The sequence below is a fragment of the Micropterus salmoides genome, unplaced genomic scaffold (assembly GCF_014851395.1).
Source record: "Micropterus salmoides isolate LMB-PRFRI ecotype aquatic unplaced genomic scaffold, ASM1485139v1 Ms_hic_scaffold_21, whole genome shotgun sequence".
In the NCBI taxonomy this organism is placed as follows: Eukaryota; Metazoa; Chordata; class Actinopteri; order Centrarchiformes; family Centrarchidae; genus Micropterus; species Micropterus salmoides.
In genome coordinates this window covers 27979957-27998353 of record NW_024041262.1, presented here as the reverse complement: position 1 = coordinate 27998353, position 18397 = coordinate 27979957, and the positions used below count along the sequence as shown (strand labels likewise).

Below are 18397 nucleotides of genomic sequence, written 5' to 3'. Positions count from 1 at the left end.
AGACAAGATCACATCAGACCTGTTTCACTGGTTACCTGTAAGTTTTAGAATTGATTTTAAGACGTTATTGATCACTTTTAAAACGCTTCATGCTTCTGCTCCCACTATATTGCTGAATTGTTGCTCCCCTATGAGCCTGCAAGCAGGATTGGTGACGTCTTCTTAATCACTTACAAAACAGCCTTTTATTAGTTTTCACTAACAAAGACCATGCCTGCAAGATGTAGATTCAGAACAGTTTATTGCATGTAATACAGCTGAGCTGATATGAGAGGAACAGATCTGGAGGGAGGACTGAGGGAGGCAGACAAAGAGAGAGAAGGAAAGAGGTTCAGGTGGGAAGGATGGGAATACAGTGTCAAGGGCAGGTGAATGAGTTCAAGGCGTGGTCCAAATCTTTCTTTCTATCCTGTATTACTATTGTGGAATCTTATTTCTTTTTAACTTTGTCTTTTTAAACTGCTTGATTTAATTTGCCTCTGTCTTTCAATGCAAAACTAGCAGCCTACATTGTTTCTACAAAACTAACATATCTCACCTTCTAAACTCATGAACATGTACTTAGAGCAGAAGTGTGCACTGCGACCTCCTGCTGAACCACGCCCACCAGCATAAAACAATCTAGTTCAACAGCAGCCTCCAAAATGATCAAGTTGACTGAGGGGTGCCCCCCCCCTTAAAAACCATTCAATAATATAATGATATATACTTAGAATAACTGTGTAAATAGTACAACAATACCAACGCAAACTGAGCAATTAAAGTTCGTTTTAAGTTTAGAAACATTTTGAGTCCCCCCCCTCTCTTTGCCACGGTGGTTTGGTCCACAGCTTTCCCCCTCCCAGCAGTCCGGTGGGAGAAAACCAGTTCAAGTCCGTCAGTAGTTGTGGAGCTCCAGTAATGTTCAGCAGGCTGCAGGGCTGTTTTATGCACTTTAAACATTGGAAGAACTGATTCTTTTGTCTTTAATACAGATGATGCTGTTTTTATTGTAACATTACCCGAGCTTGTTTGGTAACTTGTTTGATTGTAAGTCGCCTTTGACAGATAGAAATGCGCAGATTAGTCAGCTGGAGACTGAAATAGGCCGTTTCCTTCTCTCACTCTCTGACCGGTGACCGGGGCGGGGTCAAATATCCAATTTCCTGCTGGTGACATTGAACGTTACACACAGGCTGCGTGGTGTTTCACAGGTGTTTCACAGGTGTTTCACAGGTGTGCACAGACACACACAGGCTAAACATGTCTCAGGTGTGAGGAAGTCATTCACGCAGAGCTCCCTGAATCTGCAGAGAAACCCAGAAAGAGACGCGATGGATGTTTAAAGCAGGGAGCAGGTGAAGACTCAGTGAACACAGCTGTTGGTCACGACGTCATTCAGACCACGTGGGACCAACAACAAGCCGCCTCCACACGCGGCTCATCATAAAGTCATAAAGTCAGAGCAGACAGACAGGTGCAGGTGTGTCTGACGGGGAAAAGCCAGGTGAGCAGATTACTGTAGTTTGTGATTAAACACAAATTAAGTAGAATTAAAATGGTGTTCACTTTATTTTCAGCTCCTTCCGGTGAAAACGCTGTTTTATAATAAATAAGACCATTTATACTGGTGCTGATGGGGATCCTAATAAAAATAGATTTTTCCAATAAATAGTTAGAAAAATGTTTGTGTATGTTGTCAGTTATAGATCTTAAAAAGAAATAAAATTTGCCTAAATCAGAGACAGCAGGTCAGACCTTTTAAAAAAATCAGTAACTGAATCAGCCAGGAAAACCTAATCTGTGCATCTCTTACTGCAGCTGTGTGTGAACCGACATTAGGCTGAGACCGTAGATCTGCTGTTGTGTGTTTGCACATGATGATAAGAGGCAGAGCAGCTGGCCTGCCGCTGTTAAATATCTAATATATATATATATATATCTCCCAGAAGAAACCTAAATTACTTTGAAGCCTAGAACAAGTAATAATATATATATAATATAATAAAGGACTTTCATCCCAGCTCTGGGCAGGATTAGAAAGCACCACTGGCTTCAGAGAGAAGTCCATCCTATCAACAGGTGACTCTTCTCCAAGCTGTGCCCTGATTGGTTGAGCTCTCACTTTGTTTTGATGAACATGGATCAGCAGCGTCTGTGTGTCCTGCTTCTTCTCTGTTTACTTCTGCAACAAACAGGTAATACATTTGGTGGTTCAAAGGTACTGAGTTCTTTAACATGACAAAATACTGCCACAGTAACTAATTAGAAAACATTATAACGAAGTGTTGTAAGTTCTTCTGTACTCACTGGCATTTGGGAGTTCAGGTAGTCGGCGGACGGTTTTCTCAGTCAGCTGATTGGCTCCTGAATGAAGTTCTGCCTCAGTTGGTTATTTTGCTCACGTTCACACCGGATCAAACAAAACAGCTGCTGCTCGGTCTTTAGCGGTTTAAACGTTGACTGATAGTTTCTCTGTATGTCATATTATTTTCTACAGAAGTGACCGCAGATGGAGCTCACAGTGTGACGTGCTGTACCAAATTCAGTACCAGTACAACGGCCGACTGCAGGCACTGTACAACAGCTCTACAGAGAAGGTGGTGGGATTCACAGAGTATGGAAAAGTGTTTGCAGACATTGTAAATAATGACACTCACTACCTGCGAGTCAGGAGAAACGACCTGAACTACTACTGCAAAATCCAAGCTGACCTGATCTACAGAACCATTCGGGGCAAAGCAGGTAATCAAGGAAATACTTTATTATATATATATATATATATATATATATATATATATATATATATATATATATATATATATATATATATATATATATATATATATATATATATATATATATATATATATATATATATATATATATATATACCATCATCAGGGCTTGATATTAACTTTTTGCTCACCTGTGATTTACCAAAGTTACTAGTTTATTTTTTTTACTAGCCACATTTATGTTGTTTTTAATGATTGAAGGAGCTTAAATGTACTAATATATCTTTAGGTCTGATAAGGCTGTGGAAAGTTCTTTTCCTTCTTCTTGAACATAATGAAAGTGCTGCATCAGAAACTCTGTTTATTCGTAACAGCAGTAAAGCTGTAATAAATGTTCTGCATTAGAAACAAAGAGCAAAGAATAAATTAAGGCAACAGGATTAAAATATTCTGTAGGCCCACTCTGGATAGTTGGTTCTCCTCAGAGCTCTGACTGGGTTTATGTTCCTCATCATGAAGCTCTGAGTAACTGCGTCCACCTGAAACGAGTTCGCAGCTCTTTATTTTCCTCAAACAAACACGTGAGCACTTTTATTAAGACGTAGAAACGATGTGCTGCGAGGGCAGCCCTGCCACTAGGAACTCCACGTCCCTGGATCAGGAAGATCTCTGTAATGTTACAGCCTTTACAGACACTTTCCTCCTGCCTTTTCTCTCGCTCGCGCTGCTCGTCACTTTTCATGAACCGACCAATCACAGCCTGGATGGGGCGGGACATTTAACAGTGCTGACAGACAGGTGTGGTTTATACTGGGGACGCTGGGGACAGAATCTGAATGTCTCCAGCACTTTTTGGAAGCTTTTGTTGAAAATGTTCTGAACAACAGCGACAAGAAATATTAAATAACAAATGAAACAAGGCACAGTAGGAAAACATTATTATTATTATTATTATTATTATTATTATTATATAGTATATTACTACATTTTGATATTTTTAATTACCTTAATTTTGTTTCCCTTCATATAAATAAAGACATTTCCTCCATAAAATGGTGCAGAAAATGTCTCCAAAATGCAGGAAATGAACTTCAGTCTGTTCAGTATAATCAGGAAAATGTTGTACTATTAGATCTCCTCTCCTCGGGCTCTTCTTCCTCCTCGTTTAAGCAGGATGATTTGCTTTAATCATTTTCAGGTTTGGACTGACAGAACTAACATTGTGAAGGCGTCACTTTGGGCTCTGAGTAACTGGGACTACATTTATCACTATTTTCAGAATGGAGAAAATAATCAGCAGATTCATCCATAATTAAAATAATCATTAATTGTAGTCCTTTTTAGTTCTGACTGCAGGAATAGTCAACATGTGACCTAACAGGCATTAAGATGGCAAGGCCATCCAATAATTTAAAAGACCAATGAAACAATCTAAACATTAATTAATTAATTAATCAACAGGGGCCTCTATACTAGTTGGAAGATTGGCGGTTCAATGCCCAGCTCCTCCAGTTTGCAGGTCAAACTGTCCTTGGACAGAACAAGACATCTGAAGACATCGCATTGGGCTGAACCGAGGATTTTCTATTTTATACACAAAACTATGTATTTATTCATCAAAATAACAAAAGTCATTAGTTGCATCTTCAGTGGATTTTGATGGGTAGCTATGCTTCTAGCAGCTCTGGGGCATTTAGCAACACAACTGCTTTACTTGTGTTTTAGCCTTTGTTGTTCGGGTCAGTTGTGAAGCTGCTAACAGTATTTTCCTCCTAAAGTGCCTCCTGTCACCAGGCTGAAGACAGTGAGGTCTGGCAGCGGTGGAGGCTCAGTGGTTTTGGTCTGCAGTGCCTACAACTTCTACCCCCGGCAGATCAGACTGTCCTGGCTGAGGGATGGTGTCCCCATACCAGACCCCCCAGGTGTGATTCTTACAGAGATGCCTGGTGGGGCCTGGCGCTACCAGATCCATTCCCACCTGGAACACAGCCTGAAGACGGGGCAAAACATCAGCTGCGTGGTGGAGCACGTGGGGCTGCAGGAGCCTCGGCTTCTGCACCTGGGTACCAGTACACCAAAGGAAAATAACAAAATACACAGTTTGTCAATCTAGATCCACAAGCAGTAGATGTGACGTCTCTCTCAGCCGGTGAAGGTTTGGTTAAGTTTAGGAAAGGATCATAAAATTACTGCTTTAGCCACTTTTTCACGGCACGGTCCCGGCTCAACTCGACTCGCTTGTGATGCCCCTGTTTTCCATTAGACGTGATAGTACCCACTCATCGTAGCGATGCAGCACCAAACTGCCGGGGCCTAAACTTGTGTGATGATAGTTTAAGTTCATAACAAGTTTAATAACAAACTGGATGAAGCCATAATGCTCTTTAAAGAACTCCAGCACAGAGAAAGGAACAAAGAGAAGAGACACAACATAAAACACAGCGGAGTAAAATCCCACCACTTTTCAACACAAACCGTGCTGGAATCACTTTAGGATGGGATCTCTTCACAGCCAGAACAATTACAGCAACCACAACTGTTGCAATGTTCTTATGGACATCTTACCATTAATATAATGTTAGTATTATAAGCAAGTGACACAATCCAAACAGCAGCAATACAGATAAGCCAAACTCCCAGCAGCAACATCGTTGTTCTAGTGTCAAACTCTTTCTCTCCCCTCTGTTCCTGCGCTCCTCTACACTAGCAACTGTCCAGTAACAAAATGTGCAACCTTGTGTGTCCATCACATAACCAGCGTTTCTGCCTCTCCAGAGTACTCCGAGGTGGTCGGGCTGCCGCTGGGAGGCTCCGTTCTGGGGGTTGGAGTGACTGTCCTGCTCTGCGCGATGGGATGTTTATGGAGGAAGACACACTGAGCAGGAAGTGCCAGGTGGGTCCTGGAAACTGATGTTTCTCCAGACACTACTGTAGAGGTTTACTACTGGCTTGCATATTTACCAACATGTCCTCCAACATGGCGACAAAATAGGTCTTTTTTGACCTACACAACAGATGAATAGATAAATAAATGTCACATGACTTCCTCCTTTAGCCACTAGAGGTCGCCGCCACAGTAAATGTAAAAAGCTGCTTGAACAAACAGCATAAACAGTCATTTTTGTTGTCAGTTTGTGGATCACTAAAGTTTGGTCTCAACTTTTGGCAGGACATTACAGTGGAACAAGTACTGCTTTCCAGTCTCACCAGCCCAGATGGATGTGTGGCTCTGAAGTCCAACTACATCATCAAGTGTTGGACCTTTATACAGCATAGATTTGCGGCCTGGCTACATTTTTGTTGGCAGACAGGCAAACGTTTCCAGATCCTGCCAGAAGATCACTAAGGATGAGGCAGTCAGCATGGATCTTCCAGGACATTAGTGTGAAACCAGCACAGATACTTTGGTGCCCAGTTTCCATGTGAGATTATTGCCCAATGAACTCTACAAGTCATATTTAAATTAACCAAAGAGATTACACAATGATGGGCAGAAATGTCTCACTAGAAACAGAATATGAGTCATTTATATTAGCAGCTGATTGTGTTAACTTCAATAATTGCATAGAACTGAATTTGGTTTAACTAAAATAATTGCATTAAAAAATTAAATCTGAATCGCACAATTTCAAAAAAATATTTTAACTTAATTCAAATAAACTTGAAACTGAATATAATTGAATTGAATTGCTCTGAAACTGTATTTGATCCTCACTGAAAATTCAACTCTCTATATACTTTCACATTTAGTTCTCACTATTGAGATCCAGTTTTGCTGAAACACACATTCAGGTCCTTGAGGAAGAGCAATCGAATGCAGATCCAGACTTATTTTTACCATTTCCTTTACTCCTGGAAAACGACATTCAGTTCAGTTCAATTCAACTTTAATGTCAGAAAAAACATCATTACAGACACACACCACCTCCTGTGATTGGGACTGAGTCAGAATAAACTACAGTGTTCATGGTGATGGTTTACTGGTTTCACCTCTTGTGTGTCTCAGGTGTCGGCGTTGCTCTGTTGTACGCCGCCACCCTCACCATCACCTGTCTGTACTTTGACTAGAAGAGAGTCCTGGCCCTGGGGATAGGGACCACAGGTACATGTGTCACATGACCATGTCACTTCCTGTCCGCCCTCTCCCTCTGTTTACTAAACTCCCTCTTCGCAGATGTTCACGTGACAGTGGCGTCTCTTGCTGATAGCGTCTTACGTCACTAACCCTAAGACAGAACAGCATGAACTGCCGTGTCGAGCTGTCAGTCTCTGGCTGTCTGTCTTTCTCAGGTGCGAGCGTGGGCAGCTTCCTGTACGCCACGCTGCAGCACGAGCTCGCCAAGCTGTTTGGCCTGGATGGCAGTCTGCTGGTCATCGGAGCGCTGGCGCTCAACGGGGTGGTGTAAGCCGGCCCCATGCGACCTTTGGCCCCGCCCAGAAGACAGTGAATCAGTTTTTCAGCATCACATCAGGCCGAGACGCGTCGAGCTTTGGTCGTGTGCATTTATTGATGCTGCTGATGTGAGTTTGAGACTTGAATCCAAAATGACTCAAACTCCTCACTTCAGATTTGATCATTGTCATGATGTGATGAAGAAAGAGTGAGAGCTCTGGTCTTCAGATATACATCACACTTTGGGGCAAATAAAACTCATCATTTAACTTTACCTACATGTTTTTGGCAGTCGAGTAGGTTGTAAGTGAGGTCAAAGCCTGAGGGCTCCACTGAGCTCGTCCTGGACGACCCCGGCTTTTATTTGTTCCAGAGAGGACGGCGAGTTTGCAGCCTGGGCGCCGAGGCTCTGAATCAGTGAACTCTTTTTATTCTCCCATTAAAACCAACACATTCTCATCTCAATGCATCATAACTGACAAAGCGTAAGGATTTTACTCTAAAGGTACCCTTCAGCGTCCGTATGAAACGCCCCCGTTTGCTACGTTGCAGCAACACAAGGGAGGCTAACCCTACCTGTTAGCACATCAGCTGGTTAACATGCTTAAATTCAGTGACTTAGGTTTAGGCACTAATATTTCTGATGGTTGTGGTAAGGGTGCGGGCTTCAGGGGGCTGTCAACACCTTTATCAAGAACGTAGCTAACGCTAGCTAGCTAGCACTTCCGGTCTGTACGGGACGCCCCAGAGCGTCTCACTCAGTCAAATAACTACACTTTGTCACTCTTTCTCAAATCGTCGGTATATGACGCCCTGAGATGAGAACTGGCTCAAAACATATTTCTATCGAAGAGCCTTCCCTGATTTACATTATTTTATTTGAAGTATAATTTAAATGTTGCCTTCATGTTTTAACTGGTGGAAATAGTTTTAAATCAATACTTTTATGACTTGAAATGTTGGTTTGGAAAGTGCTCTGTTAAAAAAAGATTTTATTATTATGTGTATACCTGAGTGTCGTCAGCAAAGCTGTGATAAATGATGTTTGTTCCGACTGGTGTGAAGTTTGATTATATTAAACCTCAGTAGGTTTGTGTTGTTTCCTTGTTCCTAAAGATTAAAACACAACAAACTGCTCTTTACATTTTATTAGTTTCTACATTTAAAGAGCTCAGGTGTCACAGAGGTCCTCCGTAGTGGATCAGAAGTACGGCGTGGGGTCACTCCTGTCGCACATCTGGACGTGGACGTGGGAGGTGATTCCTCTGTAAACGCTCTGCATGGGCAGCATGGTGCCGATCTTCTCGCCTTTCCTCACTGATCCGGAGGTTTTATCCGGCCGAACGTAGAACAGCTTGAAACACAGACCTGCAGGACCAGATCCTTTATTAAAGTACTGACACCACACTGTGAAAGTACTCTGCTACTAGTAAAAGTCCTGCAGTAAATGTATGTGAGTATAATCAGGACTAAAGTATTAAAGCAGCAACATGTTCTCCCTCCTCTCCGGCTCATTAATGTAAAGCAGGATGTTACAGCCTGTTAGATAAAACATCAGTGTCTAACTGTGTGGCGGACTGACCCTCTCCTCTCAGGTTGATGCCGCTGTTGATGGCGGCCTTGGCGGGGTCGGTGTACACGGTGACCTTTCCGTGGAGAGTCACATCAAACGGAGCGTAGACGGTCGACCCGTCGCTGCACACGATGTCCAGACCCTGGTGGGTCCTGCTGCCCCTGAAACACAGCAGACTGTGATCAGCTGCTTCACAGGGAGACCTCAGGCCATCTAGTGTTTGTCCAACTGATCCATTTAAAATGTAAGACCGCTATCAATGAGTCCGAGGTCCCACCAGCGGTCCAAGAGATTCAGTTCACAGAGACACAGAAAATCACTCAGACCTGATAGGGTAGAGAGTGGTAAGAAGCTCAATGTCTATTTGCTGACACATAAAATAATATTTTATAGCTTTTTTTGTATCTTTAAGAAGGCCATGCTCCGGGTAACATAGTATAAAGTAAAATAAATACCTACAGTTGACAAATTAATTTTAAGTTAATCAAATGTAAATTTTAGGAGAAAGGGATTTTCCACATGCCTGATGTCATTAGCTTTCCTATAATTTATTTCTCAGAATTTTAAACAGTCAGGCTGCTGGAACTTTATTAGCAGAAAGTCTGAGGTAAACCCCAAACATACTAATCTAGCATTTTACTACTTTAACCAAAAACTATAAAAAAACAATTGCATAAGTTATCTTCCCCTTAATGTAAATATACATACATACATACATATATATATATATATATATATATATATGTATATATGTATGTATGTATGTGTATATATATAAATTTAAAGCTTATTTTAACTGACAAAAGAATTAGATCAACTCAGGTCAGAATGGCTTTTATCAAACAGAGGAAACTTTTAGTTCAGTGAGACGAGCGGCAGCCAGAAGAAATGTTGAGAAAACAAATTGTGACATTTTGTGTTTTTGTTAGAATTACGGGGGGGGGGGGGGGCGTCTGACCCCATTTTACCCTAATCATGAGTGAGTCTTGATAAACGACTCAAATGATTCATTTTCTGGAGACTAAAAGTTTCAGCTCAAATTTGACTTTTTTTTCACACATTAATTGAAACAAAGAGAAAAAAGGAAAACTCAAAATGAAAAGCCTGTCACGTGTTTTTCCATCAGCTCTGCAGAAACCTGATTCTGCCGTTCAGAGCGTCAGACACGTCTGTTTCCCAAAAAAATGGCGGTGCCTACATTTCCCATAATGCACCTGCGTGGTTGTGTGTAGCATTATTGTGTAGTTTGAGTTACCGTCCGGCTCCGTAGCGTCCCTCTCCCCAGCTGTCCGACGTCCTCCTGCTGTTGGCTGAGTTTCCACTGCAGAGCTGACCGAACTTCACGCCATCACACACACACACACAGCACAGCACACACACACACACACACACACACACACACACACACACACACACACACACACACATTTGTTTTGACTGTTGCTTACATTAGAGACGGATTTCTGATTCTGACAGTCACCACATGGGGACCTGTTTGTCCCCACAACATCTTCTAAACATGTAGAAACACACACACATAGCAGGTGACACCTGAAGTTACCACAGAGGTAAGTTTTTCCAAAAGTTAGTTCACAGTAAAACATTTTCACTGAGCAGAGTTTTGCCTGTTTGTTGATTTCAAACTGTTTCATGATAGAAATCAACAGTTTGTCTTACTGATGCAGTGATTTGACAGAACGGAAACATGACACGTGTTCAGACCCCACTGAGAAATAAATCAAACAGGGAAAATCACAGAAAGCTGCAGCAGGATCGATAAGTTGTTTCAGTTTCTCACCCAGCAGAACGGCGGCTCGTCTCATCTTCAGGTCTCAGAGTCTGGTCCGGACAGAGAGCTTCTCCTGTGCACACTGATGCTGCGTTCAGGCGTCACTCGGGTTTTATAGATGCTGCTGCTCCTCTTTCATCACAGTGGAAAGTCCAGCGTTCTCAGGCTGCAAACAAACTCTGTGGTTTTTATCATTTCACAATCAAGACGGCATCCTGCTGCAGCGCACTAACTGCTCAGAGTTTACACACAACGCTGTTAGTGTTTATTGATCCACGAGGGGAGATCTCAGCTCACAGCAGCAGGAACATGAAAAGTGATTTTAAACTCTTCTAATTAATAAATCTGTAGTTGGGCTGCAACTAATGTTTGGTTGTTTAGTTTCTATAACTACAAACTCGCGACCCTGTTATAATATGACAATAAATTTACCTTGGACCTTGTAAAAGAAGACATCCTCAAACGTCTTGTTTTGTCCACAACACAGATACGTTCAGTTCACTGTCACAGAGGAGGAAATAAAACCAGAAAATTTTCACATTTTTGAAGCTGGAATCAGAGAATTTTTATTAAAATATGATTCAAACCGATTAATCGATTATCCAAATAGCTGGCGATGGATTTGTAGTTAGATAGTTGCAGGTCTAGTCTGTAGTCACAGCAGGTCAGCTGAACAAATTTGCTAAATTCTGGTGACAATACAATCTGACAGTAAAGTTAACAATGATTAATGAATATTTATTTGGCTTTAAATTGAGCATATGAATGTTTCTGTGTTGGTTGGTTGTGTTTTTTTGCGGCTGCTGCCGCACAAATTGCAAAACTTGGGACAAATAAGTTGAATTGAAGAAACATTTCCTGGAAACAAATTCATTGATTAGAAACTTTCTAGAAAGTTGCGTTACCTTTATTTTCACTTCACAGATGAATTCTGTACAAACATAAGACTAAATACAAAAAACTGGACATCTGGAACACATTTGTCTTGTTAACGTTTCTGCAAAAACCAAAAGTCTGCAGTGATTTTTATCCCCGAGAGCTCAAACTGTATGCTGATGACTCTGTAGTTTCCAACACACATCAGGATCTACTGTTTTAAACATGTAAACAAATCTATACAAACGACATCATCCAGCTGGACTCCTGCAGGTTCTGGGAACATCTACAAAGATCTGAAACAGTCACCAGTGAACCGGAAACCTTCCATGTGGTAGAAAAGAGTTTCTGTGAGGAGTAAAAACGTTCATGTGGAATTTGATTATTTGATTTGATGCATTTAAGTTCATGATTTTCTAAATGGAGCTGCTCTGGGCTCAGGTCAGCAGAGCAGCAGGTGGCACTGTTTCACTTTCTTTTATTTCTTTTTCCAAACCTACAGGAGGAAACGTGACGTCATACAGCCTGCCTCACTGATTGGACCGTTTTGGTGATGTTGTCCTGCATCATCAGCTCTACATGGACCCACAGACAGCAGGTCAGTTGCCACTTTACTGAACTATCCATCTTCAACCTCTTATCTGGGGTCTGGTATCAGGGGCACCAGCTCCAGTAGGGACCCCAAACCTCCCTGTCCCACATTAACCAGCTCTGACTGGGGGATCCCGAGGTGTTCCCAGGCCAGTATGGAGTCTCTCCACCTAGTCCTGCTTCTTCCCCTCCCAGCGGCTCTACTCCAAGTTCCTCACAGATGACTTCGCTTCTCACCTCACCACCACATCTCTATGTGAGACGCCAACCACCTTCCTGAGAAAACCCATTTCGGTTGCTTGTACCCGCGATCTAGTTCTTTCGGTCATGACCCGGCCTTCCTGACCATGGGTGAGGGTAGGAATGAAAACTGATAACTAGATCGAGAACTTTGCCTTCTGGCTCAGCTCTTTTTTCGTCACAACAGTGCGGTAGAGGAAATACAATCCCGCCCCCGCTGCTCCAATTCTCCAGCCAACTTTACTGAACCTGTTCATTGATCTTCTCCCGAGTCACAAAGAGTTCACCAAGAAATAGCTTTAATCAGCTTTATTAGTCCAGACTGGATCTTTTATAAATATATTGACAACATTACAAATAGGGGACCACGTTAAACTGCAGACACGGGTTTACCGTGGTCACCAGATGATCTAATATTTATATACAGGCTACACAGCACTTCTACAGATCAGAGATCGCTTTCTTAACATAAATCTATCAGCAGTCAAGACATCTACTCTCTCACGGTCCTGTTGGTGGTCTGACTGGACCGAGAGTCTTGTTTTAAACCAGTCTCAGGGTGTTAGTTAGTCCGGCTGAATTAGACTCCGGTCGGTCGGTTGGTACGAGTTGTCTCTGCAGACACAACAATTTAGACACAACTTACTCATGTGCAGATCAAAACAACCACACTCAGATCCTTTACAGGAAGTGGTCTCGGTCACAGACTCTGGAGCGGATTCGAAGCGACTTCGATCTGAACCGACTACAAGGGGTAATAAAGTCGTCAGTTGAGCGTCAGTCCCTCGCTGACGGGCATGTTGATGTGGGCGGTCAGCAGCGGGGAGCTCTTCCCCTCGTGCAGCACGAACACCTTGATGATGTCAGAGATGCCCATGTCGCTGGTGCACTCCACGAAGGTCTCGACCGGGTAGATGAGTCCGGGCACCAGCAGGGGGATCCTCATGTACGAGTTCCTCATCCTGTACAGGCTCTCGTCGTACAGAAAGCTGATGGCCAGGTTCATGACGGGCCGACATGCTGCCGTGTTCTGGATGTTGAGGGTCAGTTTGAAGGATGGGCCCAGACCCTGCACCACAGCGTTCATCTTGAGCGGCTCGGTGAGGCTGGAGGACATCGGCGTCAGGCTGGACTCCAGGGCTTTGACGTAGGCTTTGGCGGTGGCCAGACGCAGGCGGCTCAGGTCCATCTGGAAGGCGTTGTGCATGGCCAGGCCATTCTCGCGCTCCCTCAGTGTCTGGTCCACGTACAGCTTGGTCTTCTTGGGCACGTTGAGGCGGATGCTCTGGGCCAGCGGCGGCCCGGGGGCGGTGTCCCTGTCTTCGAAGGCCGCTGTCCTCTTCAGGATCTTCACCATCAGGCCCCCTCCCTTGGTGGTCATGATGAGGGTCCCGTCCTCGCGCCCGTACCGGCCAAAGCAGATGCTGGTGACCACGTCGGGCGTCTTGATGGTGCTCAGCAGGTTCTTGTCCCGGTACAGCTGGACCTCACAGTTGGCCAGACCCACAAGAACCGCCTGGAAGCCCCTGGTGGGGAGGTCCATGGCAGCCATGGTGATGATGGGAGCGGGGAGGACGGCCTTCCACAGCTTCTTCCCCTGAAGACACAAGAGAGAACTGTTAGCCTGTTAGCAGCGCAGCGCTTTAATGTCAGTCTGTCTGTCCTCTGGTCCAGACTGAAACACCGACGGACGGGTTGTGATGACATCTGGTTCAGACCTTCATGTTCTCCTCAGGATGAACTTTAATAATTTTTCATGTTAACGGGTTCAACACTTTATGACCAAATACCTGCAGAACTAAAGACATTCCCATCAGCCTCAGCTGTGTTTACTGCTAATTAGCTACTGTTAGCATGCTAACATGCTACGCTAAGATGGTGAACATTAACCTGTTTGAACTGTCACTGTGAGCATGTTAGTAAATACAGCCCCACAGAACTGTTAGCATGACTGTAGACTCAGATCAGAAGCTGTAACTTTTTATAACTCATTTTGCTCCGGATTTAGTTCCTGGGACATTTTGGTCAAACCGGGACCTGATCTGTCCCTCGTGAGCTCCTCTCAAGCCTGTTTAAGGATTGTTGTGCTGTTATTCCGCCTCGCTGTATAAAATGTGTGTTCTGTTGTTCAGCCGGCAGCAGACGTAGTGATAAAGCCGAATCAACGTCTGTGAAACGGGGGCGCTGGCGGGACGGGACGCTGTTGTGTTGCACCTCTTTTGCTTCCTGAATGACAGCATTAAAAAAAAAACACAGTTTCAGTATTAAAAAGTAAAGCAGCGTAGTGACGGGTCTTCTTCACAGAACTGACCCGACCTCCAGCCTTCAGGATCTGCACCTTCATCTCGTTACACAGCCCTGTGTTGTAAACACATCGACGATCGAACTGTTTCCTACTCAGACATCACGAATCTAAAGCTCATGAGTTTTACCTTCTGGGTGAAGCCCTGCAGGCTCTCGTCGGTGCAGCCGACCACCACGTTCTTCCCGACCCTCACCAGACCCACCGGGTGAGACGGCAGCTCGATGCAGTACTTCGGTTTTTCCGACTCCCTGTGGAGCAGCAGCACAAACATCTGTCAGATGTTATTTCATCTTTCAACCTGAAAGAGCTACGGGATCAAACTGGGATCAAAAAGGTTTGATGTCACAGCCTGAGGTCGTGTAAACCTTCCTCGGCCTTCACTTCCAGGTGAGTCTCCTCCCTCTCTCTGTCAGTCTCACCTGCGCAGGATGTAGATGTTGCCGTTGCGACACGCCACCGTGATGCGAAACTCCACGTCGAACTGTCCCGTCACGTCCATCAAGGTGGGAGCGGCGGGCAGCGACATCTTGAACAGTCACACGGACACGTTAGAGAAGCTTCACAGGAATGCTCAAGGTCCAGCTTACTGAAGCTTTCAGCCACGTCTCATGGCTTTCCTCAGAGAGGGTTTACTTTGTTGTCATGTGATCTACTTTAATATTTATTTAACTGTCCTCACATGAGCAAAACTGCATACTGAGCTCACACGATGGAGGGGCTGTGGAAACGGACGTTACACTGAACTGATCGAGACAAAATGTAAACATGCAGGAGAAGTTAGAAAGAAATGCTTGGTTCTCTAAATACATCTACCGTAAATTAACAGCAGAGACCCAGTTAGACTGTTCTGCTGTGGGCTCCATGTTTGGACAAATAAACGCTGGTCTCAATTAGAAGCCTGGTCTGGATTTTATAGAAGTTCTCTGGATGTATTAAGCCTCTAAAAGCCCACAAAGTCACCTGCATGAGCTAATGCACACATATATAACATCTGTCCGTATGGACACTCTCCGTGTCGTTAAATCACTTAGATTCTCTTTATCAGTTCATCTTATGGAAACAGTGAGCACCAAAGTATTATTCATTCACATTTACTGGCATGGGAGATGTAAAAAAGTGGTGACCCCCGACCTGTGAGGCGGACATAAAGTCTAAATGTGTGTACATTCCTTTAGTCCACCAATCAAAAGAATCAAAACGTTTTTTCATAAAAATGAATCCCAGTTGAAATAACGGCGCGAATGTTCGGCTTTTATCTTCGCTCTCTCTGTGCATGAGGCTGGCCGACATCAAATGAATTTTATCCGATAGCCTAATTTTTTATACAAGTAATTTTCAGACTGGTTGAAATAAACAATTCAACAGCAGCCTGTTTCCTGTTCCAGCAAGAGATTTACGTGAAAGGGATTAAAGGCACGTCCCAAATAAAGGCCGGGTGAGTTCAGGGACTGAAACAAGCTAAAGTTTTACAGTACATAGAGTAGGGGCCCAGTTTGGCACCCTGTGGTACTCCACAGGTCAGGCGGATCTGTTCATAAACTCTTTAGGTCTTTAGGACCGGTTCAGACCAGTAGCTGTGTTCCAGCGTGTGATGCGAGTTCACCTTGGAGAGGACGATGAAAGCTTCGGGGTCGAGGACGTAGACGTCGCAGCTCTCCGTGCCGATCACCAGACAGCTGACGCCGTCCTCGTCGGCCGTGCTCTTCTTCAGAGTCCCGATGCAGGTGATGACGGTCTGAAACACAGGGGCGGCGATACCGCCTTAAAATATCAGTAACTCTTAATAAAACCACCTCCGCTCTCTACATCGCTGCAGAGTGATGCCGGTTTCAGACACAACGTGACGCGAGCGTTGGCCTCGGCGACAAGGCAAAGGCGCCAAGGGACGCGATTTTCTGCCAATCTGAAAACATCTTGCCGACAGGCCTGACGAAGCCTGAATCTTAAACACGCCAGCATCAGTTTGATCCGTTTATTGCAACAAATTCACCTCATTTGGGTTCACACAGCTGCAGTAATGGCGGGTTGTGTTTATCGTGTGTGAACGCTCATGCGAGCAGTCCAACCATGTAATTCACGCGTTAGTGGCGTTGTGCGTGTGAAACCGGCATCACGTTCACTCTCAGCTGCTCATCAATGCAAATCATCCACACAACGCGATTCGATCACGTAAATCATCATCACTCATACGGACATCCTCCTGAGGTTTACCTGCCGTTTGATTGGCTGCTGTTTGTGCAGGTGGACGTACTCGTCCATGTCGGCGGTCTCCAGAGAGAGGAACCTGAGCGAGCGGACGGACAGCGGGACGTCGGCCTTCTTCCTGATGCTCTCCAACATCTCCTTCAGGGTCAGAGGGTCGATCTCACCCTCCCTCACCTGCCGCCACACGTCCTGACCAATCAAGAGAGCAGCACAACATCAACAGGCGCAGTCGGCTTTGATCACGAATGAACGGTGTGAGGCGTAACATGTGCGTCCCCACAGAAACACAGACCTGCTCCAGCGTGTTGACCTCCAGGCCGGGCAGCGTGAACTTGAAGTACGGACGGAGGTTTTTGTAGACGTAGATGCAGGGCCCGGACGCCACGGCCACGGCGGGGATGCGCGGCTCGTGCAGGTCCATGAAGAAGGCGACGAGGCCGGCGGGCAGGTCCAGCAGGGTGCTCTCGCTCATCAGCGCCGTGCCCCGGTACACCTTCAGCTTCATGCCCGTCGAGCCGGAGCCCAGGTCCCCCACCACCAGCCGAGTCTCCCCGTCGCCGCTCAGGTCGGCCAGGTCCACGCAGGAGGAGAAGGTGTACAGGCCCGCCACCGGGTCGTAGTGAGCGTCCAGCCACTTCCCACCGTCACCGCTCGAGTCCCCGGACGACATGGTGGCAGCGTGACACCTGCGGGACAGGCGAGGCCAGGGTCAACACCACAAACATGACGTGAAGTCTACATCGAGCCACGATCATCTGCAGTCGGTGAATAAACTGGGTTTCAACCAGCTGCTGCTTACTGGTATTATTTCATTTACACTCGTTTATCTGCACCTGGTTTCATACCAGGGTGTGCAAATATGAGTATTTTATATCCAGTATGAACAAACACTTCTTATGTTTTAGGTGTAAAATCTTAAGAAACTACAGCGGTCAGATAAATGTAGAGAAGCAGACTGTTGGTGACTAAAGTCAGGGAGATTCTCCAGCGTTCCTACCCTGTAAAATCCAGGAAACTGCAGCCCGGTTATTCTGCCATCACACCCAGAAACTGTGGAGACATGTCTGTAGATCTGTACTTGGTAACATTTACTGTATAAGAATGTAAGTTTTAATTTGATCATTTATGCCAAGATTTACATCCACAGATCTAAATTTATAATATTTAAATATTTAATATCTGGCTCATCTTCCCCCAGGTCTTTTCCATTTTAACAACCTTGTGTCATCCAGCAGTTAAAGGCTAACAGTACAGCCTCATACTGTAACTTCCTGAACAGGCTCGGGTCACCTGCAGCCGTTCTTCAGGTAAACCTGTTGCATGTTGACCGTGTTGTTACTGCAGCACCTTAAACGCAACCTGCTGACGCTGAAGCTCTCTGCGTGTGAGAGTCCAGCTGCAGTGAAGAGTGCGGGATTAAAGCTGCGGGATTACACTCACCGCCGCGTGGATCAATAATCTGTCAGCAGCTGATCGGCAATGACGCGCCCGCACCGTTGTCAAGGAAACCGTGTTGCTGCGTGTCCTCGCGACGTCCTAACGTGTTTTACCGGCGTTTATCACGAAGCGGCGCGACGTCTCTTGAATGAAACGGGTCCGCAGAGGCAGGAGTGACCCGGGTAAGGTGGTCCAGGTGCGGCTGCCGTCTCCGAAACCCTGATCCCTAAATCCGCTTCCAATCCGCCACCTCTGTCCCCGGCCGATGACG

The 18397-nt window shown here is 45.0% G+C and overlaps 3 protein-coding genes across 3 annotated transcripts; 1 reads left to right on the top strand and 2 right to left on the bottom strand.

The window, feature by feature from the left end:
* The first annotated feature begins 267 nt into the window (after positions 1–267).
* On the top strand, positions 268–8203 carry LOC119916558 (SLA class II histocompatibility antigen, DQ haplotype D beta chain-like). Its single transcript, XM_038736591.1, has 5 exons — positions 268–335; positions 2480–2724; positions 4496–4780; positions 5493–5610; positions 5887–8203. Exons 1-4 carry the CDS (start codon positions 268–270, stop codon positions 5594–5596), a joined length of 702 nt encoding a protein of 233 aa, XP_038592519.1. The 3' UTR covers positions 5597–5610; positions 5887–8203.
* A 40-nt stretch (positions 8204–8243) lies between these two features.
* Positions 8244–10608, bottom strand: LOC119915906 (leukocyte cell-derived chemotaxin-2-like). Its single transcript, XM_038735711.1, has 4 exons — positions 10482–10608; positions 9939–10059; positions 8693–8844; positions 8244–8478 (listed from the first exon to the last, which is right to left on the bottom strand). The coding sequence occupies exons 1-4, from the start codon at positions 10504–10506 to the stop codon at positions 8312–8314; spliced, it is 465 nt and encodes a 154-aa protein (XP_038591639.1). The 5' UTR covers positions 10507–10608; the 3' UTR covers positions 8244–8311.
* A 1865-nt stretch (positions 10609–12473) lies between these two features.
* On the bottom strand, positions 12474–18312 carry bbs1 (Bardet-Biedl syndrome 1). The gene is made up of 7 exons (XM_038735666.1): positions 18130–18312; positions 16982–17375; positions 16696–16878; positions 16088–16219; positions 14904–15010; positions 14612–14732; positions 12474–13776 (listed from the first exon to the last, which is right to left on the bottom strand). The coding sequence occupies exons 2-7, from the start codon at positions 17357–17359 to the stop codon at positions 12946–12948; spliced, it is 1752 nt and encodes a 583-aa protein (XP_038591594.1). The 5' UTR covers positions 17360–17375; positions 18130–18312; the 3' UTR covers positions 12474–12945.
* Between the last annotated feature and the right edge of the window lie 85 nt (positions 18313–18397).